The 26575-nt window shown below is 38.3% G+C and overlaps 3 protein-coding genes across 4 annotated transcripts in view; 1 reads left to right on the plus strand and 2 right to left on the minus strand.

Annotated features, from left to right (window-relative positions):
* Positions 1-1622: 1622 nt before the first annotated feature.
* Positions 1623-26269, plus strand: IST1 (IST1 factor associated with ESCRT-III). Of its 2 annotated transcripts, XM_019757163.3 has the most exons (11): positions 1623-1876; positions 11408-11510; positions 11928-12108; positions 12845-12932; positions 16057-16140; positions 16416-16526; positions 17494-17694; positions 22088-22180; positions 23231-23279; positions 24882-25095; positions 25199-26269. In XM_019757163.3, exons 2-10 carry the CDS (start codon positions 11423-11425, stop codon positions 25079-25081), a joined length of 1095 nt encoding a protein of 364 aa, XP_019612722.1. In that variant the 5' UTR covers positions 1623-1876; positions 11408-11422; the 3' UTR covers positions 25082-25095; positions 25199-26269. The 2 variants fall into 2 exon arrangements, with proteins under 2 accessions (XP_019612722.1, XP_074170746.1); XM_074314645.2 differs by having other exon boundaries at positions 24882-26269.
* Positions 19134-19964, minus strand: LOC109461193 (large ribosomal subunit protein eL42-like). The gene has a single exon (XM_019757216.3). The coding sequence runs from the start codon at positions 19483-19485 to the stop codon at positions 19165-19167; it is 321 nt and encodes a 106-aa protein (XP_019612775.3). The 5' UTR covers positions 19486-19964; the 3' UTR covers positions 19134-19164.
* PKD1L3 (polycystin 1 like 3, transient receptor potential channel interacting) overlaps positions 23493-26575 on the minus strand; it is a 65920-nt gene continuing 62837 nt past the window's right edge. The window contains exon 33 of the mRNA XM_088800260.1: positions 23493-23590. Within this exon, the coding sequence (XP_088656386.1) occupies positions 23505-23590 (86 nt within the window). The 3' untranslated portion in view covers positions 23493-23504. The remainder of the gene's footprint in view (positions 23591-26575) is intronic.

Raw genomic sequence — 26575 nt, forward strand, 5'->3', positions numbered from 1 at the left:
CCAGAATTTTTTCATATTCCCCAACTGAAATTTTCTACCCATTAAACGATGGGTTTCATTGTTTAAACACTCTCCTTCCTCTTAGTCCCCGGCAACCACCACTCTACTTTCTATCTCTCTAAATTTTACTTCTCTAGGTATCTAAGTGGAATCATACAGTATGTCCTAATTATTATATTTATTTCACTTACCACAATGTCTTCAAGATTCATCCATGTTGTATGTGTCAGAATTTCCTTCCTTTTTAGGGCAGAATAATATTGCATTGTATGTGCGTACCATATTTGTTTGGCCAGTCATCCATTGATGTACAGTTGGGTTGCTTACACCTTTTGATTACTGACTATGGGCATTTTAAAACATACTTAAAGGTAGAGAAAATAGTATAATAATAACTGTCACCCAATTCAACAATTACGCATTTCTTTAAAAATTTTAAAAGGACATTTTCTTGTAAGATCTCAATACTATTTGCATACTTAACAAACTTAACAATTATTTGGTCGGATGGTATCATCTAATACCTGGTGCATAACCGAATTTCCCCATTTGTCTCAAAAATGTCTTTTATAGTTGGTTTGTTTAAATCTGTATCTAAACAAGGTCCACACACATTACATTTGGTTGCTGTGTCTAAGGCTCTGTAAATTCGAGCAGCCTGACCTTACTTTTTAAATTTTAAATGCCGCTATCCCGTTATCTCATTGCAGAAGACTTATTTATGTACCCATTTACTGCAACTCCCCCCACCCCCAACACACACATTTTAAAGGAACCAAACATGGTGTATTTTCAGGTTCTGGAACATGATTTCCTTTAGAAATACTGCAAGTGTTATAAAGGCATAGTATTTCTAAAAACATATAAATCTCATATAGTAACGCTTATCTCCATCCTTGTTGCATGACCACATCACAATTTAGGGAACTACAAATTTGATCTCGGTAGATGCAGCCTCTACAGCAGGGGGCAGGATTACCTCCCTCCAGAAGCCGAGAGCCGAGGAAGCCCCTTCCAACACTAAGCCAAGAGAATGGTTTTCAAGTTAAAAACAAATATAACTAAATGAAAAAGTTTCCTCTGAATACAGCGATAAGGTAAAATCCCAAAGAATGTGGTGTTAAGGTAACATATTACTGAATCAAATAATACAGACTGTAGAAATTCTGGTTGAAAGAGCAATCATACTTGATTTAAAAGTGGGGCAAGGGTGCCAACCAGAGGGCATAGTAGATCGAGACATGGTGGGCGACTAAGGGAGGCGAGTAAAGAGTCGGATAAACAGAGGTGAGTTGTCAGAGTAGTAGGGTCGAAAACTGCTCGGCCACTCTCTTTCGCCTTCCCCCCAGAAAAGAAACCAAGACTCAGGAGGAAAGCCCCCAGACCGAGTGGAGTCCGAGGGAGAGAAGGGAGCAAACCTCTGGGAGTAACTATAGGTGTTTGAAAGGCTGCAGTGGAGCCGGTTTTTCCAGGGACTGGAACAATCCCGAACAAGGTACTGGGCGCGGAGTCGGATCTCCTGCCAGCCTCTCTGCGCCCAGGGCGAGACCGGCGAAATCCAGGCCGCGCCCCCACCACGTGACTCAGACTGTGTGACGTGAATGTCTCACCACCCGTGCTTCCGCCGCGGGAAATAGTCCCAGGCCAGTCTGGCTCCAAAGGGAGCGAGGCAAGAGAACCTCGAAGCTCTCGGGAAAAGGAATTCCGGGAGCGGCGGGCGCACAGCCAATCCTTGGGAAGAAGGGCATGGCTAGCTCGGCCCTGTGGATCCCTCCGCCTGCGTTTTCTGTGCTGAGGCCGAGGTAGCCGCCATTTTGGATGCTGGGCTTTGATTCTCAAGTCAGTTTCTGTGGTTTTCACGCCTGGATTCGATCAGGTGAGTGTGGCATGGCAGCGTCACGGGTCTTTGCTTTCCTCCTCTCACTGCACTCCGTATTTAGAATCCCCGCGGGGTTCAAACGACCCTGAGGTGGCAGATGAAGAGAAGGAAGGATCCTGGACAGTGGTGGGGGGGTCAGTCCGGAGGTCAGGCCGGAGGGGCTGCGGCGCGGCAATCCACCTAAGGCTGGGGGCAGGACAGGGCGGCGGGCAGCGTGGAAATCGCTGGTCCGGGATTCTAGAAGCCGCCAAAACTTTCCTGTTGTCCTCCCTGTCTTGAGGCATCTCTTCCTGGGGCGGAAACGCAGCGGCCTGGGCCCTGGGACAGGTCGGTGAAAGGGCTCGGCCTGCGCTTTCCGCACGGAAAAGAGATACCCTTACTCCGTCTCTTCTGGCCCAGAGATACTTAGGGAAGGTTGTGTCTTCAGTGCCCGCGAGGGTCTGATCGCCTTCGAGTCCGTTGGTCTCCTGGGCTGGTTCCTGGGGGGGGCTCGGAGTTGGGGCCCCTTTTGGCCGGAGAAAATTGCGTTTTTCTTTAGTTGAAGCAAACAGCAGTCTTAGCCCCCTTACGCAGACCCCTGCTTGTCTCATCAGAGATCTTGTGAGGAGCCCATGGCCCTATCCTTGCCCTTCTCCTGTTTGTTCTCCTGTTTGTGTTCTCAGCGCTCCTCTTCCGGGGTGCTGGATGTGAGGACTTTGAATTCGACCAGCATAAACTTTTACAAGGATAGAGACGCCAGAGCGTCCTTTTAATAATTAGGTAATAGGAAAGGCACAAGAGAGCCACTTTCACTCTCTGTAGTAGTAAAAAAAAAAAAAATTAAGAGCTGGTCTTCAACAACTCTTTGGGAATTGTAATTTTTCTGTTCATGCTTACGTACTTATTTTTTTTAACTTTGTATTACGAAAATTTCAAACAGACAAAAGTAAAGAGTAGAAGAGTATAATATATTCTCTCCTCGTCCAGCTTAAACAACCAGTTAAGGGCCAGTCTTGTTTCATTTATGCCCCTCTTACGTATTTTTTACATAAAATACTCATCGAGATATGCACGCACACACACACAGGCACGCCCCCAAGTAGAAGCCTTTTGATTTTTTTACCTACAAACTAATACTAGTCCATGGGAAATTGTTTTTACAGCTTCCTCAGAACCACATCTTGTGGGATAGGAGGATTTGGTAATATCCTTTTATTACAGAATAACAATGTTTTGAAACCTCAATATTAGTATTACATTTTATTTTGTTTATTTTTTCCATTTTTATTTTTCAATTATATTTGACATTCATTATTATTTTATATTAGTTTCAGGTGTGTGGTGTAGTCATTAGACATTTATATAATTTATGAAGTGTTCCGCCCTCAAATAATCTGGTACCCACCTGGCACTATGCATAGTTATTACAATATTATTGACTATATTCCTTATGCTGTACTTTACATCCTGTGACTCTTTTGTAACTACTAATTTGTACTTTTTTCACCCAGCCCCCAACTCCCCTCCCAGCTGGTAATCATCAGTTTGTTCTCTGTATCTATGAATCTTTCTGTTTTTATTTTTTTTAAATTTTGTTCTTTAGATTCTACATATATGTAAGATTGTACAGTATTTATCTTTCCCTTTCTGACTTATTTCACTTATCATAATACCTGTAGGTCCATCCATGTCAAAGATGGTAAGATTTCATTTTTTTTATTGCTAACATTCCATTGTGTATATGTACTACATCTTCTTTGTCTATTGATGGATACTTAGGTAGCTTCAATATCTTGGCTATTGTAAAGAGCACTGCAGTGAACATAGGGGTGCACATATCTTTTTGAATTAGTATTTTGGATTTCTTCAGCTAACTACCTAGAAGTGGAATTGCTGGGTCATAAGGTAATTCTATTTTTAATTTTTTGAGGAAACTCCATGCTGTTTTCCATAGTGCCTGCACCAATTCACAGTCCCACCAACAGTGCACAAAGGTCCCTTTTCTCCACATCCTCGTCAACACTTGTTTTTTGATTTATTGGTGATAGCCATTCTGACATGTGAAGTGATACCTCATTGTGGTTTTTAATTTGCATTTCTCTGATGATGATCGTGATGTTGAACAACTTCTCATAAGTTTGTTGGCCATGTGTATGTCTTCTTCGGAGAAATGTCTATTCAGGTCCTCTGCCCATTTTTTAAAAAGGATTGTTTGGTTTTTTTGGTGTTGAGTTGTATGAATTCTTTATAAATTTTGGATATTAACCCCTTATTAGATGTATCATTGGTGCTTATCTCCTCTCATTCAGTAGGTTGTCTTTTTGTTTTGTTGATGGTTCCTTTTCCTATGCATAGTTTTTAGTTTGATGTCTCATTTATTTTCTTTTGTTTCCCTTGCACGAGAAGGTATATCAGAAAAAATATCACTAAGAGCAATGTTAAAGTCACCCAGTTTCTTAAGTCATCTCATTGTTAAAGTGGTGTTATTGATTTGTCTGAATTATTTACATTTTCCCTCTTTTCCTGTGCCTCTGCTTCTAAATGATAAGCGCTCCAGAACTCCCAACTATAGTTTACTTAAGTTCCCATTCCTTTAAAATCAGAATTAAGTTTTAATTACATGTAGCCTATTCTGATTTAAAAATAAAACTAGGAAACTGTGTAGTCCAGTGAAATAATTTCAAATACAGGACAAGTAGTAAGCACATCAATACTAATTTCAGCATTATTTATATGACAAATGTCAAAAGGATGGGGAATTAATTAAAAAATTATTACTCTGTGGAATATTAGGCAGTTATTAAAATAAGGTTCTAAAGACTGTAACAGATACGATGTTAAGTGGTAAAAAGGATTCAGTAGTGCTCAGAGCCCATGGTTTCAACACTAAAAGTAACTCGTATGCTGTAAGAAAAAGTCTTGGTAAAAAAATACACCTAATTTTCTGTATTTTTTTTAAATATAAATTTTATTGAGAAACAAGATAAGGATGCGTTTATAATGCCTACACATTTCCGTATTAATAGCTCCTTCCAGAAAATCTTGATGGTCTCTGAATTCTGAAGCCAGTACTTTTCTTCTGAGTTAAACATGATGCTACTGGTTTTGTAGTTCTTTATTAAATTTTCAATCTTGATTCGTTTGGTTAGTGAAGATTTGATTACAGTGTACTTGCTGTGTAGTAAAATGTAAAAATATAGTAAACTTGGCATTCTGTCAACTAAATGATTTTAAGCATTGGACTCTGTTATCTTGGAAATGCCTTCTAGCTTGTTCATACTTTTATGTCACATCTTCATAGGTGCAACGTCACATCTTTTAGGTGCAATACGGTGGTCATACCTAAAATTGTTTATATCACTTATTTTATAAGAAAGAAGTATTCAGGATAAATAAAATAATACATTTGAAATACAAAATACATTTCAAATACAAAAGTTTTCCTATATACTACAAAATGTCATTCTAGCCACTGTTGACGGCTGTCTCCCTTCCCTACTTGGTACTTTTGGAGCTACAGACTCTAAAGTTGGTCCCTCAAGAGGACTTCAGGGTCTTGCTATTTTTAGCTACTTTAAATAAGAGCTATCAGGATTACTACCTAGGGGCAGCTTCACTATTTGGGGCAGTAGTTTGAGCTGTCAAGTAACGTGAGAAATGACTCAATCATGGTTTTACACCTTCCCTTATTCAAGAATGAAGAGATTATCCAGCTTTAAAAAAGGCTCCTGGAATTCAGTGATAAAAGAGGGACTATGTGAGTTTGGTGTTCCCAATGTTAAGGATTGGGGTAAAGTGAGGGATTGGAAAGAGCCAAGAAGGACACGTGCGGCTCTTGAACAACGTATGACATAATGGTGTTACACAAATAAAAATAGTGGTAATTAAGTGTATAAACAAGATAGAATACTGAGAATTAGTGCAATCACTAGTTCATATTCCTTTTATAGGGTTTGTGTTATAGTTGTTTACGTGTCTTACAGTTGTTTTTATGCCAGATATCCCCAATACATTGCTCGTGAGCTCCCTGAAATGCTAGGATCAGGTGTGATTTAACTATCTTGTCCATGGCAGCTTTGCACAGTACTTGATAGAATAGCACCCAACAAATGTTTGGTGAGTGAATGAATGACAGTAAAGATATTGAGGCCCAATAATCTCAGAATCAAGAGTTTTAAATTAGGTATGCGATAATATCACTATATGTATGTATAGTCACATATACATATATTTGTTTATATGTATGTTTGTTTTATGCATATAGATGTTTATGTATTAAACAGTAACTATTGACCAGAATATTTTATTGACTTTTAGAGTATTCCCAAAATTAATATTGCTAATCATGCAAGATACAAAGTTTATGGTAGTTAGCTCTGTAAACACAGGTCCAAATCCTGAAATGCTATGAAATTGATCTTTTGTATTAGACTAGTTTTGGGGCTTATGATTTATTTCATATATTGGTAACTATTTAGGACATGTCCTTAGTTATTACCCTCGTGGTTTAGTGTCATTATCTTTAATGATTAGTTCTTGTTGAATAGGAAATTTCTCAAAGTTGAAAATCCTCAAAACTTTAACAAAATACTTTGGCAAATTGGTTTTCCTTTCCTTAAATCTAAAACAAACAAAACAAGATTATGTAAGTTAGTGGGATTAAAAAAATTTACTTTTAGTTAAATTTCCTACTCATTAACATAATAAATGAATGACAGCTTTGTACAAAGCACTGTGGTAGGCAGTGTGGGTATAACAATGGAACTTCACAAATAGTATTTGCCTTCAAGGAGCTATACTGATTATATACAGTTAAAGTCCTCCAACGAGGTTGACACAGGTAAATCAAAAAAGTTAAAGTTAGGAGGGAAAGATACAAAGCATACTTTAAATATTTTAACCTAAAACATATAAAAGTCCATTTATCAACTAACCTTTGGATGATGAGCCAAGACCTTTTCGTTAAGTTTCAGTCTGTTGAACTGGAATTTATTTAACAAGTGTTTATAGTGTTTACTGTGTACATATAACACTATGTACCAGGAACTGTTCAAAATTCTTTACAAATTTTTATTTAATTCTCATACCAGCTTTATAAATTGTGGGGTTCATATAATATTGGTGCTAATTTTCCTTAAATATTTGATAGAATTTCCTTAAATGCTTAATAGAGAAGCCACTGGGGCCTGGATTTTCTTTTGGAATTGTTCTTAATTTTAGGTTCAGTTTTTGTAATGTGGGGTAATTACATTTCCTATTTCTTGATGTGAGTTGAGGTCCTGAGAGATTTGTCCATTTTGTCTCATTGTTGAATTTATACATACAGGTTGGTAATAATGTCCTTTTTTAATGTCTGTAAGATCTGCAGTGCTATCCCTCTTTTTCTTTTCTGATATTGGTAATTTGTGGGTTTGTGGGTTTTTTTGGTCAGATTTATCAAAAATTTTTTGATCTTTTCAAGAACCAGCATTTGGTTTCGTTGATTTTTCTCTATTTTTACTCTCTTAATTTGACTGTTTTTTGCCTTGTTTTTATTGTTTACTTCTGCTTGCTTTGGGTTGATTTTGCTCTTTTTATGGTTCCTTATGGTGGAAGCTTAGGTTACTCATTTGAGACCTTTCCTTTTTTCTAATATAAACATTTAGTATTGTAATTTCCCCCAAGCACTGCTTTAGCCACATTCCATAAAATTTGATGTTATATTTTAATTTTAATTTTCTTGCAGTTCAAACCTTTAAAAAAATGTCTGCTTCCAACTTCCTCTTTGACTCATTAAAAGTATGTTGTTTAATTTCCAGGTGTTTGGAGATTTCCTGTTATCTTTCTTGTTACTGATTTCTAGTTTAATTCCATTGTGGTTAAAACAATATCTGTTGTGTTACTTCAGTTCTATTTAATTTAAGGTTTGTTTTATACTTGGGGTATAGTCTACATTCATGAGTGTTCCATATGCATTGCCATGTTGTGGGGAGTGTTCTATAAATGTCAATGAGATACAATTGGTTGTTGGTGGCGGTCGGTTCTACATCCTTGCTGATACTGTCTACTAGTTTGAACAGTTACTGAGGTAGGTCTATGTTGAAGTCTCCCAACTATATTTAGGGATTTGTTTATTTCTCCTTTTCTTCAGTTCTTGCTTACTGTATTTTGAAGCTCTAGTGTTAACATGCATTCACTATTAGGATTGTTATATTTTCTTGGTGAATTCACCCTTTTGACATTATATAAAGTCCCTTTGTATCTCTGGTTTTTCCTTGCTCTGAGGTCTTTACTTAACAATATAGCCCCTCCAACTTTTTCTTTTCTTTTTGAGGTATAATTGACACATTAGTTTGAGGTATAATTGACACATTAGTTTCAGGTATACAGTATAATGGTTGGATATTTGCAAAATGACCACTACAAAAGTGTAGTTAATGTCTATTACCATACATAGTTAACACATTGTTTTTCTTGTGGTAAGAACTTTTGAGATTTGCTCTTAGCAATTTTCAAATATGCAGTACAGTGTTATTAACTCTAGTCACCATGGTGTACATTATTACATCTCCATGACTTATTTTATAACTGGGGGTTTGTACCAAAATGGGTGGAGGGGGTCAGAAGGTACAAACTTTGAACTTTCTTTTGATTAGTGTTTGCATGAAATACCTTTAAAACTTTTAACCTACATATTATATTACATTGAAGTAAGTTTCTTATTGACAGCATATAGTTGGGTCATTTTGGGGGTCGTTCTGACAATCTCTGTCTTTTATTTAATTATTTATGTAATAGTATATTTGAATTTAGGTCGATCATTTTATTGATTTTTGTTTGCTCCCTCTTTTTTTCATTTGTTTCTGCTTTCCTGCTATGTTTGCGCTATTTGACACTTCAGTGTCCTAGTTTAAAACCGATTAAGTTTTTAGTATACAGTATGTTTTACTGGTCACTAGGGATTGCAATAGATGTACTCAACTTTTCACAGTCTATTTAGAGTCAGTATTTTACCACTTATTGTGGAATATAGACATCATACAGGTTCCTTTGCCCTTCCCTTTTTATCCCATTATGTTGTGGTTATCTTATGTATGAACATCTACATACATTGAAAACTCCATCAGACAGTGTATTAGGTTTGCTTTTAACTTTCAAATACATTTTAAGAGGCTTAAAAGAAGATCATCTATTGTATTTATCTAGATACTTGCCATTTCTGTAATATAAGATAGATATTTGCCATATAGCTTTCTTTATTTCAGTGTTCCACTTTTCCTTCTAGTATGAAAAACTATTTTTTTTTTAATTAAAAAGTTTAGTGGGGTGACAGTTGTTAGTAAAGTTACATAGATTTCAGGTGTATAATTCTGTATTACATCACCTATGAATCCCATCCTGTGTTCACTACCGAGAGTCAGTTCTCCTTCCATCACCATATATTTGATCCCCTTTACCCTCACCTCCCATCCCCCAACCCCCTTACCCTCTGGTAACCACTAAACTATTGTCTGTGTCTATGAGTTTTTGTTTCTCATTTGTTTGTCTTGTTCTTTTGTTGTTGTTGGTTTATATACCACATATCAGTGAAATCATATGGTTCTCTGCTTTTTCTGTCTCACTTATTTCGCTTAGCATTATAATGTCAAGATCCATCCATGTTGTCACAAATGGTCCTATTTCATCTTTTCTTACCGCTGAATAGTATTCCATTGTGTATGAAAAACTTCTTTAGAGCAGTTCTGTTGGTGACAAGGATTTTTGTTCTGTTTTGTTTTTCGTCATCTGAGAATGGTTTTATTTCACGTTCCATTACTGAAGGACATTTCACTGGATATAGAATTCTGGTTGACAGTTCTTTTTTTTCAGCAGGATAGAAATATTTTTCCACTTCCTTGTGGCCTCCATGGTTTCTAATAGGGTTTCCAGGTGGGAATTCTCACCCATTCATTTATTTATTTTTGCTTTTACTTCCCTTGCCTTTGGGGTCAAGTTCACAAAAGCCTCTCTGAGGCCAAGGTACATAATTTTAGTACCTATGTTTTCTTTTATGCATCTTATTGTTTCAGGTCTTATATTTAAGTCTTTAATCCATTTTGAGTTAATTTTTGTACATGGTATCACATAGCAGTCTAGTTTCATTCTTTTCCATGTGGCTTCCCAGTTTTCCCAACACCATTTACTGAAGAGGCTTTCCTTTTTCCATTGTATGTTATTGACACCTTTGTTGAAAATTAGTTGCCCATATACACGTGGTTTTATTTCTGGGCTTTTAATTCTGTTCCATTGGTCTCTGTTTTTCTACCAATACCGTACTGGTTTGTTTATTGCAGTTTTGTATAACTTGAAGTTACGGAGTGTGATACCTCACCTTTGTTTTTCTTAGGATTGCTTTGGCTATTTGGGGTCTTTTGCTGTTCCATACAAATTTGATGGTATAATATCCAAACAAAAGTTCTATTTCTTTGAAAAATGTCATTGGGGTTTTTATGGGGATTGCATTAAATCTGTGTATTGCTTTTGGTAATATGGCCATTTTAACTATGTTAATTCCCCCAGTCCGTGAACACGGAGTATCTTTCTTTGTGTCTTTGATTTCTTTCAATAGTGTCAGCGTTTTCAGTGTATAGGCCTTTCACTTCATTTGTTCAAGTTTATTCCTAGGTATTTTATCCTTTTTGTTGCAATTATAAATGGAATTGTTTTCTTCATTTCTTTTTATGATATTTCATTGTTAGTATATAGGAATGCAAGGGATTTTTGTAATTGTTTTTGTATCCTGCAATTTTACTGTGTTTATTGTTTTTAATAGTCTTTTGTTGGCATGTTTAAGGTTTCTATATATATATGTGTATGTGTGTATATATATATATATATATATATATATATATATATATATAGAATCATGTCATCTGCAAAAAGTGACAGTTTTACTTTATTCCCAATTTGGATGCCTTTTGTTTCTTTCTCTTCTTGCCTGGTTGCTCTGGCCAGGACTTCCAGTACTATGTTGAGTAACTGGTAAGAATGGGCGTTCTTGTCTTGTTCCTGATCTTAAGAGAAAAAGCTTTCGTTTTGATGTGAGAATATTTTTGAATTTGGTTCTAAATTTGAGAATCTTTTCCTATCACTATCCCTGATGAGATTTTTGGGAGAGGTAGGAGACCTTCCTGCTTCTTTGTCTTTTTGTCAACCCACTCATACTCTAATACATGGATACTCATTTCATCTATCACTGAGTCTGTTCAGCTCTGCCTTTGAAATAGATCTCAAATCTAATCATTTCTGCCATCACCGCTGCTAACCACCGCAGTCTAAGCTACTTCCATCTGTTGTCTGGACTATAGTAATAGCTTTCTCTTTGGTCCTCTTGCTTCCATTATTTCCCTCACCCAATCAGTTCTCCACAGTCAAAATGATCTTTAAAAGATGTCAACCAGATCGTGTCATTTGCCTATATTAGAAAACCACTATGGTTTATGGTGTGCAATAATCTATCGTCTAACTGGTATTAGTCCCAGAACTAATTTTAACTTGAAAATAGTCATTGTACTTTTTATCTTTTACCAGGAAGAATAGCACAGCATGCTGGGCTCTGGATTTAAAGCTGAGCGTTTACGAGTCAACTTGAGATTAGTAATAAACCGTCTTAAACTATTGGAGAAAAAAAAAAGTAAGTAATGTATGATTGATTGCCTTATGTTTTCTCTCCTAAAATGCATCACTGGGTCCTAGTATCTCCAATGTTGGCTCTTTCAGGGTAGTACTATGAAGCTGAGGGATCCCATAGCCTTTAAACTTTAGATACATTTCTGCAGCCCTTTGTGACTGATTAGATTGAATCAGTTTGTTGCAGGGAAAACACATACTGTTGCTGTGAAATAGGTAATATGACTCTTGAGGTGGAAACTTCTATCTACACAAATAATATTGTTGCCTAGACAAAGTAGCAAATTCTAGACTAGGTGAGATGGGACTGGATGTGCTAATGGAGAGTGAGCTAGGATGTAGTAGAAACACCTGCTTCTCTCTGTTGGGGTGGAAGGCAGCCTGTAATCCTGGGCCCAGTGTACTGCTATTTGTGCCTTAGCGGAACTGGCCCAGAAAGCAAGGAAAGAGATTGCAGACTATCTGGCTGCTGGGAAAGATGAACGAGCTCGGATCCGAGTGGAGCACATTATACGAGAAGACTACCTGGTGGAGGCCATGGAGATCCTGGAGCTGTACTGTGACCTGCTGCTGGCTCGGTTTGGCCTCATTCAGTCCATGAAGTAAGATTTTTTTCTGCCCTTTTTTTTTTTTTTTTTTCTTCATTGATACAGGAAAAACTGCACATAATTAATGTATACAGTTTGACGAGTTTAGACATATGCATACACCTGTATAAAAATACCACAATGAAGGCAATAAATGTTTTATCTCCTCCAAAAGTTTCCTTATCTCCCCCCAAATCCCCGTTTTGGGGTAGGAACATAACATGAGATCTACCCTCTTAACAAAATTTTTATACAGTATTGTTAATTACAGGCATGGTGCTGTTCAGCAGATCTCTAGAACTTATTTATCTTGTGTAACTGTAGCGAAGGAAGATATTTTGATCAAAGACCTAAATCAGATTACCTCTGGAATTTGAGAAAGGAGTAATATTGGTTTCTTCCTACATGTAGAAGGCTAGAACAAAGAACTCTTTCACATGCCCAAGGACCTTTTTCCTACTGTTTGGTTGAAGGCCTGATTTCAGTGTAGATAGGTGTGGAGAATACAGAATCTGAAATCTTGAGTCTTGGCTGAACCATTTCCTGACTTTGTGACCGTGGGCTCATTGTTTAGTTTGAGTTTTCCCAGAAGTAAAATAGGGTCATGAAAATGGCTATAAGTCTAGAGTTACTGAACATTTAATGGATTTGTGAAATAGCTATAGAGGCTATCAAGTATATGATACAAATGTTAGGGTTGTTGATTGGTTTTAAAGAATGTTAAATTTTATTAATTTTTTTCCTTAATTAGGGAGCTAGATTCTGGTCTGGCTGAATCTGTGTCTACACTTATCTGGGCTGCTCCTCGACTCCAGTCAGAAGTGGCTGAGTTGAAAATAGTGAGTACAGTTTCAGTGAAAACAGTTTAATTGAGTTATTTTCTTTCCTTGTTTTCTACATTTTTTCCTATTTGTTTTATAGTTTATTGTCTGTAGTTTTTTGTATTGTTAGAAAGGTTGGTTAACATAAGTCAGTTCTACTTTTTTGACCAGGTATTTTATACTCCTCATGCTGCCTTTGACACAGGCTTTGTAAATTTGTTTCTTCCTCTTTTTCTGGCCTTAGATCATAAAATCAAAGAATGTTTTGGAAACGTGAATCTTTTTCTTTTTTCCTGAATCATTTTTTTTAAGGAGCAGAGTTTCATGTACCTTCAGTTCTGTCTTAAATTATTTTTATTGTGATATGTTAACTTAAAAAAGACCTTTCAAAGTGAGAGGCAATAAGCATTTAGAGATCAATAAAAAATAGCTATTTGGGATGCAGGCCAATAGCTATTTGATTCAGGCCAAAGCCCAAATAATGTTCAGATTAGGAGTCAAAGGCAAGAAGTATTTATGAGAAGCGGAACCATTATATCAATAGAAAGAAGGCATTTCTATTGGTGCAGATAACATACATAGTGATGTTAATTATAAACAGTGTTTTCAAATTTCAGTCCATTAGTCATAATAACTGCTTTCTTGTTATCTGCAAACAGTTCTTTAGGACACACTATTGCCCTAGGCCCAGTCCAAAGGTTATTTTGCTCTGGTTTAACATTCCAGAGATTTGAGGTATAAGACGTGTAAGGCATTCCTCTGGCATGGCAGCTCTGGCTCCATTTTAAAGTGGCGCCATTTAATTTTTTTGGCAAATGTTATTTAAGTATATACAAGTGGAAAGGTTCTTATACAACTGCAAACCAGTAAAGTTAAAATAAGGTAACAGATTATTTGCTTCATTCATTTCACAAATATTTATTGAGAGGATGTTAAGAGCTAGGTGGGCACTGAGTACAATGGTGCGGAAAGCAGGACACCAGACTTACTCTCGTAGCTTAGAGTCTAGCAGAAGAGACAGACATTAACTAAAACATTTCCTGCCACAACATGAATATGGTACCGACCCAACTGAAAACAATTCAATTGAGTTATTTTCTACATTTTTGCCTATTTGTTTTATTCTCTAGGAGATTGTCTCAGTCTTATCTCCCATCCCTTCTTTGGAGATTTCTTTGTCTTCTGTTTTTATTTTTTAAGAGCTCTTTTTAATTCTCTGAATATTTTTTGTAGTCATTTTTGTTTCATGGCTACAATGTCTTCTAGCTCTCTGAGACTAGTATAGTTTCTTTTTTATTTTTGTAATGTTTGTTTTCTTCTTTCTTAGATTTAGACTGTTTTATAGTAGATGCTTTTCTCCGAGTTTTAGTGAGTCTTGGCTGTTGGTTTATATTTAAGAGTGAGGCACTAAAAAGCAGATTGGAATGAATCTCTTGTGTGCCTGGGTGGGGCTTATTGCCAGGTATCTTCATTGTTGAATGATCTGACTAAGCTCTTTCTTGAGGGAACTCCAGACTGTCAAGAACTAGCTTTCTTTCTGTGGATTGGTCCTTTTCCTCAGAGAGGAATCCTCCTATTTTCTACCTGGAAGGTATAAGCTGGATGCCAGCATTTCTGAGAGCCCAGGGGAGAAGGAAACCAAAGGTCTCATTTTCTCTTGTAAAGGACTTACACTGAATTCTTCTGTTGTCAGTATCTCTGCTGTCTGCTGTGCTTGGAGTCCAGAGTCCTTTTAGTGTAACCTCCCGAGAAGTAAACCTGTATTCTGATGGGGTAGGGAGACTGGTAGTAGAGTTTTATGGGTAGCGGAATGGGAGAGTAGAGACAACTGCTTCGTATACAGACTTTTAATCTCAGTTTTGTTTTTAGCGCCTCCTATACTCCTCCTTTATATCAAGATTAATTCTAGATGAAACAAAAGTTTCCATGTATTTTTAAAAAAACGAAACCATGAACTAGAAGAAAACTAGGAGGGGAGGAAGGGCATTCCAGGAAAAGAAACCATGTGCAAAAGCCTCTGGTGGAAATAATTATCAAAAGACAAATGACAAACTTACTAAGTACCAGGTATCCCTGAAAGTCCACATATTAAATCGTGAGTGCCCCTCCTCCTGAGCTCCTAGGTGTTGGGACTACTCTGGTCCAATGCCACTGTCTTCTGCCTGAACTATGATAGGAACTTTTTGAATGTTCTTCCTACACCTACTTTGGTTTTCTTTAGTCTATTTACCATTCCATTAGAACCTGAGGATCTATTCAAAACAGTAGTCTGATCCTGTCAGTATCCCTTGCTTTCAAGCCCTTTAGTGTCTTTCTGTTGTACTTGTGATAGAAACAGAGCTTCTGATATGCCCTACATGGCCCTGCAGTGTTTGGCCGCCACTTGCCTTTCTTCATTTCCTCCCACGTTCCTCCCTCAGTCTCTGCACTAGAGGCTCAATGGCCTTGTCTTGGCTTGAGGATTGTCCCCGTTTTTCCACGAGAGGCTTCTGCACATGGTTTCTTTTCCTGCAATGCCCTTCCTTCCCTCCTTGTTTAGTTAACTCTAGATGCTTTACATCTTAGCGAAGCATCACTTTCTTTAGGAAGACTTACCTGGCTTTTTAAATTAAATTGATTGGGGTAACATTGGTTAGTAACATACGAGTTTCAAATGTACAGTTCTATAATACATCATGTGTATAGTGCATTGTGTGCTCACCACCCCAAGCTAACTGACTTTTCTTTTCAGATCTGACTGTTGTCATAAACTTGTTGGTATTATAGTATGGGGTACTTTCCCTGGTGGCACGTATCTCAGATGCATTTTACCTTTGCTGTGTGGCTGAGTCATGACTGAGTTTTCCCTGGAGACTATGAGACTCTTTAAGTAGGAACAATGTCTGTTTTAGTTCCTTACATTTATAGTGCCTGTCATATCACTTATAATAGAGTTTGGCACATAGTTGCAGCTCCCTGATGGATGCATAAACAAATAACTAAATGGATTAGTGTGTCCCCCTTAAGGTTTTACAAATCTCAGCGTTTTTTGTTTTTTTTTGAAATCCTATAATAGAAGCCTGTTTACCGTTGATAGGCAGAAGCTTGAAGCAGTCTCTAGGAGTGGTTTCCATGTTTGTTTACTGTTCTTTTTTCTCTATAGGTCGCTGATCAGCTTTGTGCCAAGTATAGCAAGGAGTATGGCAAGTTATGTCGGACCAACCAGATTGGAACTGTGAATGACAGGGTAATGGGCGTCCTCGTTAGATGTGGAGCAGTGGGTAGCAGGGGGAGGGGGACAGGTACCATACATCTGGGTCATAGGTAACTAGAGAGTGTGAGAGAGACATGAGTCTTGTGATGTGATGTGATGTGCTTTGTGACTGGAAAAATCATTTAACTGGAGTGAACCTTTTTTCCCTCAATTTACCTATAAAATGAAAGGAATAAAGTTCAAAAGTGAGGCAGGTTAGGCTTAGGCTGGTTGGTATAGATGGCATCTTAACCCTTGGTCTCTTACAGCTAATGCACAAACTGAGTGTGGAAGCCCCACCCAAAATCCTGGTGGAGAGATACCTGATTGAAATTGCCAAGAACTACAATGTGCCCTATGAGCCTGACTCTGTGGTCATGGTAAGTTTAGAGCCTTTCAGAGTACACAGGAAAATGGGCCTCTGGATAATTCTGTCTTTGAAAAATAACCATATTATTTGTACTAAAATTTGTGTGTGAAAGTTGAAGGCTTTGTCCAATTAGTGCCTTTGTAGCTAACAATAAATATGCCTGCATATCTCACAAGTATTTAAGGATCAGATGAAATGAATGACTGAAAGCATTTTGAAAAGGTACAAACCTTGATACAAATATAAAATGGTAGTACTGCTGCTTTTTGATGAAGTTCAGGGAATTGTAAATCCCCTTGGGTAACAAGAAAAGCTCCAAGACCCAGAACAGATCCTGAAACATTTATTGGGTGCTTGCAATGTGCCAGACAATGCACAGAAGCTGAGAATTCTGAGAATACAGAGAGAAAGCTGGAATACAGAGATAATAAAAACAAGGTCCCTAGAAGAGGCTTGGAGGATAAATATGCAAGTAATCATTCAGCAGTTAAGATCGACGGGGTATATTGGATACTTTGGTACGTTGCTTAGACAACCCCACCCCAAACACACACACTTTCAGGACAGAAGCATCTATTCCCCCCAGCTCTTGAGAGTATTGGTGACCGGTGGCTCACACACAGCTGAATGTCCCTTCAGCAGTGGCCCTCAGCTTCCTTACCCAAAGGTTTTTCCTGGGGGCAGCTTATATTTAGTAACTGGTCAGTGCAGGGCTTTGAAGACTCTGCCCATTGGACCCAGTTGGGGATGCCTGCTATAGGCCTAGCCTAACTCCAGAGCTCCCTGGGGAATGGGCTGAGGCCTTTGACTGAATGACAGCCTAACTTTTTCCTTTACCCAGCCCTACTTCCTTCACTTCCCCATAGGTCATTATCCCGGGAGACCTCCCCGTAAACTTCCCTTCATGCTAATCTGTCTGCTTCGTGGAATCCACCCTGCGATGTGGCTAATGATATGGATTTCTCTCTTTTTCTCAGGCAGAAGCTCCCCCTGGGGTAGAGGCAGATCTTATTGATGTTGGATTCACAGATGATGTGAAGAAAGGGGGCCCTGGAAGAGGAGGAGGGGGCGGGTTCACAGCACCAGTTGGTGGACCTGATGGAACAGTGCCAATGCCCATGCCCATGCCCATGCCATCTCCAAATCCTCCTTTCTCATACCCACTTCCAAAGGGACCAGTAAGTATACATGTAAATAAGTGTGGCTGTAAGCTCTAGAAAATGTTAACAGAAGATGACAAGTTGGCGCTGAATACACTCAGGAATTGTAGGTTGTCAAGAGGATTTAGCGGTAAGAATATTTGGTATTAGCTTAATGATCGTATTGTGGAAAAAACATCATTGGGTTTCAGAGAAAGTCTTTTGGTTCAGCTCTAGATAATGCAGTGGGAAAATCTGGAGATGGTGCTAGAAAAACTCAGTGTCATGTAATTTTTTCACCCAACATCTTTGGGACCTGTTGCAGGCATACTAGTAGGTTTTTCCAAAAAATAGTTAACAGTCACTCATTACATGGTAGTAAAACCTTCTGTAGACAAGAAGATGAAGGTCACTGTTAGTCAAGTCTGATAAGAATCTTCCCTTATAGATGTTGAAGCAGTTGATTTAGTAATTTGAATAGCCCTTGGCTACAGATTTTTAAAAATCTGGAATCCTTCTGATGACATGTGGTCCTTTTGGGGTTCTGGAATATATATATGTATATACGTACTTACATATGCACATATAAAGTCTTCATTTAACATCATTGATAGGTTCTCTGACTTTAAGTGAAATGTCTAAGTATTATGAAATCTAATTTTACCATAGGCTAATTGATAGAAACAGTGTTATTTGAGGACCTGCTGTGTAGGGTTTCCGGGTGGGAATTCCTTCATGCCCGTTCTCGGGAATTTTTTCACTTTCCCGTTCCCAAATCCCAAGAAAAGTTGGTTGGGAAATCGGCTCCTTGAACCCAGTGATACCCACAATGTGAAAGAAATGTACTCCTCACAATGTATCTCTTAGACATTTTTCCTATTTATCACTATCTAAAGTTGCATTGTTACGTTACATGCCACCAGACATACACGCCCAACACCAGAATCAGATATCACATGACTAGCCAATTTTAGCTCTTGTAAATCGAGCACATTTGATCATGGAGAACAGAAAACAGTTTGTATTTACACAGAGAAATATTTACACAACCCAGGATTTGACTACAAAGGCATCTTCAGGTGAACTAAGGAAATCTAAGGTAGTTTACCTTAATATGACACTGTGGTCAAATCCTGGGTTGTGAAAATAAATATTTCTTTGTGTAATACAAACTGTTTTCTGTTCTCCACGATGACTCGTTTTCACAAAGTGACGGCCAATAACTACCAACCACATTCGATCAGTTTGTTTGTGGCTGACGACTGTGATGTATGTGAGTGTTCTTGGCTCTCTCAGCAGCTATGGGTAAGTCAGTCTATTTAAAAACAACTTGCACTGCTAATATTTTATTCCACTATTACAATAATTTCCAATTTCATATCATAATGTTCTATGGCACTTTTTAGCTATAAATATTCACTGCACAACATAGATATTTCTTAATTTTATCAATTACTACTTTTTTTTTTCCCTCAAGATTTTACTGTCTTCACAATAAAAATATGAAGCTTAGAACTGGATCACTTGGCCCTCTCTCTTCTTGTCTCCTCCCAGTTCAAAATGTTTGCATCTCTCAATAGCCAGCATTCTCTTAGATCTGCAGTTGGGCTCAACACATTCATGCCTCAGGACAATCTTCTTTGTAGTTTTAGCCTTTTTGCAGAAAATTGACTTAGTCTGCCCACCATAACCACTCTGCTTCCTGTCATCACGCCGCTTTCCCTGTGCATACAGAGAATCCTTGCCTTTCTTGTACTGTGTCACTTTGTGGGGCTGGTGCTTGCCACACTTCTTACAGCAAGTCTGGCGGGTTTTAGGAACGTTCACCATGTTTGTGAGAGCACTATCTGCTCAATTACTACTTTTAATAAATACATATTTTAATATTTTTGTAGTTTGCCGTCACAATGAGTAAAAAGTATAAAGAATGCTGGAAATGTTTTAGAAAAGATATAAAGAATCAGCTCGTTGCCAGATATGTTCCAAAACTTTGCAATGCAAAGCATCATCAACCAGCGGTCTACATAGGTACCTAGAATACATCCATGGAATGAAAAGGAAAGAAAGTCTGAATTGAATAAGATGAGCCAATGCCTTCATCTTCTAAGAGACAAATGACAATTTTACATTATGTCAAGGGACTGGATTTAGAAGAAACTGTAAGCAAATTAGCAGCCTTGGATGGGATATCAGTCAACACTATCACAAAAAGTGAGTTTATTAGGGAAAGTTTCACAAGCAAAAGAATGCAGTTGCAACGAAGTCCATCTTCAGTTATGACACTAATACATAATTATTATAGTAAAGTGAAACAACTGTACATCCAGAAATTGGATGTATTCAAATGTGATAAAAAACTGAGCATTTCAATAGATGAGTGGACCAGCTGCAAGACTCGCAGGTACATGAATGTTCACGTATACTGCAATGAGACCTCTATGAATCTTGGTTTAAAAGAATACATGGGATCTATTCTGCGGAAAAAGTGTTATCCTTGCTTTAGGAAAGATTAGAAAACTTTCATTTAAAACTTGAAGGTGATGCGGTTGCAATTACAAGTGACTGTGCGGCTGTTAAGGAAAAATTTGGAACTTATCGCCGACTATTCAACAGTTCTGCTATAACCATGCGCTACATCTAGCTGTAATAAAAGTATTTTCTGTTAAAAAGGTGGAAAATGAAGCATCAGTGACTTGTAGCAGTGATAGTGAATTCAATACAGATTCTGAATATGAGCAAGACGGTAACAGTGATTCTGAGTTAGTTGGTGTGGCCTGTGCTCCTCAGTATGATTTGCGAGATGATCTATCTTTGGCATTTAGCAGCGTATGAAGAATTGTGAAAATATTTAAATATTCTCCGGTAAAAAATTCTCTTTTGCAGCAAGAAATAACTAGGAGTTAAAAGAGGAACTAGAAGTCATTTTGGACTGTAAAACACGCTGGAACACACTGGAGAGAATGATAGATTTTTAAAGATCACGATTAAGACTGTTTTAAGAGAGCTGAAACTCCATCACTTATGGAAAGAAGAGTATTATGAAATATTGAGAGATCTGTTGAATTGCTTACAACCTGAAAGATTAGCAGTTGAAGTCTTAAGCAATAGAGAAGCTAATATTCTCACAAGTGAAGGAATTTCTAAGTTCCTGTTCAGTAATTTAGAAAAGTAGAATTCTTCAATGAGCCAAATACTTTTTAAAGGAAATAAAATTTGAATTGGTTAAACATAGAAAGAGATCTTGTGTCTCACAAAGTACTTGAGCAACGTTAGGTGTCTATGTGAAATGAAAGAGGAATTCTTTGCCTTGTCAAGTAAGAATGAAATTGCACGATTGGCAAAGTCATTAATGGAAAGACTTTTTAAAGGAATACTTACAGCAGAAGTTCCAAGATAAGAAATAAAGGATGTCCTTACGGAGAATTCTGACATTAAATCAGAATCTGATCTGAAGTGTGAATTGACTAAAGCAATATCAATTTCGACATCAAAGCCTAGCACTATGCATGCAGACAAAATATTTGCTTTTCTAAGGAAGGAAATGAGCTTATATGAAGCAACGCATTCTCTCCCAACTTGAAGATGCTTTTAGACACACTCATAACAGTTCGACCAATGTCTACAGAAAAGGAAAGAAATTTTTCCAAATCAAGTATATCTGTTACAAAGCGAAGATCACGATTATCTGATCTGGCAATTAATGCTCTATGTTTCTTAAAGTTTCATTTTAAAAATGACAAAAACTATTTGAAGTATTTTTTAAATTTTCAAACGAGTAATATTTGCATGTTTTCTACTAATGTTTAATAAAATATTTAAATGAGATTGGCAATGTTAATACATTGTGTGATATATGTAAAAACTCACTGTATACTATAAGGTTTGGTTAAATAAAGTTCGTATTAATTACATTGTTTATATTTTGAGAAAACCTGAAATATAACAGAAACCTAGCCAAACTGATACTGTAGTGCCCTGTTTAGCGCTCAGAGCAGGAGATGCACTAGTCATGAAATTCTGGTCGACCTCCATTTAGGAAATTTTACTCAAGTTTTGCGTCGACCTTTTACATATAGGAGTGTCTCTAAACCTCTGAAAGACTGAGCTGGGGCCATGAACGCCAGTTGCTTCACCTTCTCTACGGCTTTTCTGTTTATTAATATTTACTGTTACAGCCATTACTACAGATGATCAACGAAAATTAAATGAAAAAGATTATTTTGGGAATTCTCGGGAAACACGATTTCCCGTACTCGATTCCCGAAGGTTCCAAAATGTTGGGAATTTGGAAACCGTACAGGTGTGTGTGTGTGTGTCAGTGTGTGTGTGTGTGTGTGTGTGTGTGTATAATATGTCTCTCTCCCTTTCCATACACCTTAGAAAATTGCAAGTTGGGGGCAGTATCTCTGATGTTGCCTTTCTCCTCTTGCAGTCGGATTTCAATGGATTGCCAATGGGGACTTACCAGGCCTTTCCCAACATTCATCCACCTCAGATCCCAGCAACTCCCCCATCGTATGAATCTGTAAGTGCCTGAGCCTCTTTTATAAGCAGCAAGAGAGTGAATCCCATGAAGAAAGAGACCAAAATAATGGCCACAGGGAAGGCAAAGTTTTGATTAACTCCTAGTACTGGCATTGCTCTTGCTTTGGATTCTTGTGTTGCTTTAGCGTTACCTTGGAAATGGAGTGTGGTGGTGGCAGCATCATTGGTGGCAATGCTTTGTCTGCAATTCAGCCAGGAATCAGCAGGGGGGCTGCAAATCTCTTAGCAAGTTCTAGTAGGGCACTTAACCAGTCTGTGCAGAGAATCACTTGGAGCTGGTACAGTCCTGGTGGTAGAATATCATAGTAATTAAAATAATCAGTTTTATAAATTACACACAAGTGTCCAGTTAGTAAATTTCAGCCTGTAGCATTAATTTTACATTTTAGTCTTATAGTTAAAACTTGCTATAAATATCTAATATGGTAATAATACATTGAACCTGTAGGTGGTTGTAGCGGCTTGTTTTCTGCCAGCCTCAGTATGTGCCTTTTCAGACCAGTTTCCATATGTTGCATTACTGACAGAACAAACTGGTGTGGTGTTTGCTGTGGAAATTACTCATCTAGGAGATTCCCTGTTCTTGAGCTTGCTTAAGTATTCTTTCCTTTGGTTTTTATGTTGGGCCTGAGGTTTTATGTTTCGGTCTTGCACGTATTGAAGCATTGCCCACAACTGTTTCTGGGAATGGGGTAGAAGATTTTCAGTATTTGAGGACTTGGTTCTGGAGATGAGTACAGTGGTTTAGTGTTTTCCCTGCCTGGAAGGTGAAGGTATCAGATTAAAGAGGCGTTATGGTGTGGTAAGAGTTTTCTTTTTCTCTGCTTGGCGGTTGAGTTCAACATGGTATCCATCTGGTTGGAAGATCAGGACGGAGTACAGGGGTGGTGAGGCAGTTCCTTTGGAGCAGATTCTGGTGGTTTTGCTGAGCAGCTTAGCTTTTTGGAAAACACAGGGTCTCATACCACATCAGTACTTTTCTCCAGTGATGCCATTACATTCTCCTCTGGTAACAATTTTTGTGTTTCAGGTTGATGACATTAATGCTGATAAGAATGTCTCTTCTGCACAGATTATTGGTGAGTGTGAGTGAGAAATCCTCAAGGTTCAGTGCTGAGCCCTTTGCGGTTTTTGCATTACTATTCCTCCTCAGAGATTGGTTTCTTGTCTATGGCATTCAGCCCACATGCCCTGCCTCACCAAATGCAGTCTGGAAAAACAACTCAGGATTTCCCTCTTTCAAAAGGAAAAGATCTTCCCTGGTCCCAAAGAGTCTCCCAGGGTTCCTGGTTCTGTTAGTGGTATCATGCTTTTTCACTCATTTTTTTAATTTCTAGTTTTCGGTTACTCTCAAGTACTTTATGTTCTTGTTGCTTCAACTTCCTTGTGCCTAGAAATTTTTTAAAAACGGGGGCATTAAAAAGGGGGTGAATAGGCACAAATTATAAGTGAATAATAGCTCAGTGACGTTTCACAAAGCAGGCATGCGCATATAGCCATCCGCACTCAGCACTCCAGAAACTCAAGAGGGGGCATATTTTTTAAAATTAGGGATAGTTGTTTTATTGAGGTATAATTCCACTCCCTATAAGTCAAGCCATTGTTCTCAGTCCAGTTGTGGAGGACACAGCTCACTGGCCCATGTTGGTATTTTGAGCCTTGCTCTCTACCCAGCTGAGCCAGTCGGTGGCCGCAGGTCACAGTAGCTCATGGCCACTCAGCTCTAATCTAGCTGTAGAGGGCGCAGTTCACTGGCCCATATGGGAATCGAACCAGCAACCTCTGTGTTAGGAGCACAGTGCTCCAACCACCTGAGCCACCCAGCCGCCCCTGAGGTATAATTTATAAAAAAACAGAGAAGTATATATTTGATGATTTGTTATGTGTGCTCTGCACACACACACACACGCATGCAGATAATATATAACCACCACCTTAACATTTCCATCACCCCAGAAAAGTTCACTTATGTCCCTTTCCACGCAACTCAACCCCAGAGGCAAGTACTGTTCTTATTTTTTTAAATTAGTTTGTTTGACTGTTCTAGAACTTAGATATAAATGGAAACATACAGTAGGTAGAGAGGAAGGTGATTTTAACTTGTAAAATACAAAACAGAAGACTAGAAACACATTCAGATCCTATCACCAAATAAGATTTACATTAACATTCCTTATACATTTTTTTTCTTTTAAGCTTTTAACAGTAGCTCATCCAACAGAATTCTGTTACCATTCCTTGGACATTGTTATGGGAGCAGACATTTGTGAAAGGGAATAGTTTATTTAAAAGAATGCTCTGTTTACCTTTAGAATTAAATATATACAGAGAGTGCCAAAAAAAATGTACACACATTTTAAGAAAGGAAAAAAACTTAAAATTGTAATACTCACTATATACTGATAACAAAAGATGAATTCACGTTTGTCTTCTGCAATTACAAGAGGTGCTCAAAGTGGTTATCAGCGTCCAGACACTTCTGATTATGGTGAACTACTGCTTGAGCAACGTTGACCAAAGTGTCCACTTGTATACATTTTTTTGGCACCCCCAGTATATTTTTAAACTAGTGTTTTCTCCTATGGTTTGATTGTTTTTGCCAAAGGGGGTTGTGGGCTTTGAGGATCTGAGCCACTTCTCTGGCATTTGTAACACTGTGCTCCTTGCCCTAATTTAATTAGGTCCTGGACCCAAGCCAGAAGCCTCTGCAAAGCCCCCTTCCAGACCTGTGGATACCTATGACAACTTTGTACTACCAGAGTTACCATCTGTGCCAGATACACTACCAACTGCATCTGCTGGTGCCAGTACCTCAGCATCTGAGGACATTGACTTTGATGATCTTTCCCGGAGATTTGAAGAGTTGAAAAAGAAAACTTAGGCCTCTTAAACCAGGCAAGTTTGGGAGCTGATACTGAGCAGTTTCTCCTTCTAACGAAGAATCTCCATGAAATTCTGTTTCATCTCTTAACCATCACCAAACACACTCTTCCTCTAGGCTTTCTTCCTGCTCTACCAAATTCTGCTGCTTTCCAGTTCTTTATTGCTTCTAAGAGACGAACGACTGGAGACACTGAGGCCGGAGCAGCTGGCTCCTGTAAGCTGTGCTTGTCCGTTTTCTGTCAGTGTGATGCCTGTCTCACCATCCCTCCACAGGGGAGTGAGAAGGTAAAAAGCATTGTGGGAAGAGCTGCCAAAGATGGCTGGACAATGGAACAGAGTACTTCATGAAGTATCTCCACCCTGTGCTGTGGTTCTAGACGTAGAAATAAACCTCTCTGTATAGAGGGATTGCGGTGAGTGAGGATCAAGGCCAAGGTGTATATTTTCTCACTCTAATATGAATGGGAGAGAGAGAAAATGACTCAGGAAGCCATTGTAACAGTTCTTGGAAGCTGGGTCCTCTCATTGGCATATACACTACTCCTTGCTGCAGGGCACTATTCTACCTGGATCCAGTTGCAAGTTTTTTTGGAAAGTTGAAGGCCTCTTTTAGTTCTGCTGGATTCTCAGGGAGCCCTCTGTGGCCTTTTGCTTTATTTGAGTGCTGTGTTTTCCTTTTACCAGAGGGCAGCAATGTATCAATTCCTGTTTTTCCCATAGCATGTTCTGTTGGATTGCATTACTGACGGACAGGTCACAAATTGGGCAGAAGTCACCATTCAAGGCTAAGGTGGGCTTCCAGTTGCCTTAATAGAAGTATTCAAGTCTCTTGAATAGTGAGTTGGAAAGCCTACAGGAGAAGAGGGGTCCCTGTTTTCATTTGAAAACTTTACGATTAAGAGAACCTTTAAAAACTGATTTCATACATTTTGGTGCCCAGGTGGCTGTAGTTCGCTGCTTTCCTGGATGGACAAGACTCTTACTGTTGTAACTTATGTGTTCCTTTGCCCTCTAGGTAAGGCCATCCTTTCCCACAGGGATGGCTTTGGGATCAGAAGATAATGACTTTGGCTTCTGTGTAATGGATCTGTACATACTTGTTTCAAGCAACTTTTCTTTAATGTTTTTGATTGGTTTGTATCTCATACATAACTCAGTAGCTGATAATAAAGTTAAAAATTCTGTGCCCGGCTTTTCCCACTGGTTTGGTCAAGTGATGCGGTACGTAAGCAAGTGACTCATGTTAGGCACAAGCCAGCCTTTACCTTAGGCTCTCTGGGTCATGCGGACGCCTGCAGCAGTAAGGAGTCCATTTCAATGTCTGGATATAAGCCTAGAGAGCATCTGTGAGTTTGCTTGGTTACTCTTCGGCTTTGGAGAGGCTCCTGACTTGGGTCCAGAACCTAATTAAGTTAGGGCAGGGAGCACAGTGTTAGAAACACACTCCTCATCAGCCACATCTCATGCTTGTATGTTTATTTTTAATAAGCTG

Source organism: Rhinolophus sinicus, chromosome 8, assembly GCF_057876585.1.
Source record: "Rhinolophus sinicus isolate RSI-liver-muscle chromosome 8, RSI-T2T, whole genome shotgun sequence".
Lineage (NCBI taxonomy): Eukaryota > Metazoa > Chordata > Mammalia > Chiroptera > Rhinolophidae > Rhinolophus > Rhinolophus sinicus.

Coding starts and splice junctions, on each gene's coding strand:
- IST1 (XM_074314645.2), top strand. CDS start 11,423: ATGCTGGGCTCTGGATTTAAAGCTGAGCGTTTACGAGTCAACTTGAGA. Junction 12,109..12,844: donor GGCCTCATTCAGTCCATGAA/GTAAGATTTTTT, acceptor TTCCTTAATTAG/GGAGCTAGATTCTGGTCTGG. Junction 23,280..24,881: donor CTCTTCTGCACAGATTATTG/GTGAGTGTGAGT, acceptor TAATTTAATTAG/GTCCTGGACCCAAGCCAGAA.
- LOC109461193 (XM_019757216.3), bottom strand. CDS start 19,485: ATGGTGAACGTTCCTAAAACCCGCCAGACTTGCTGTAAGAAGTGTGGC.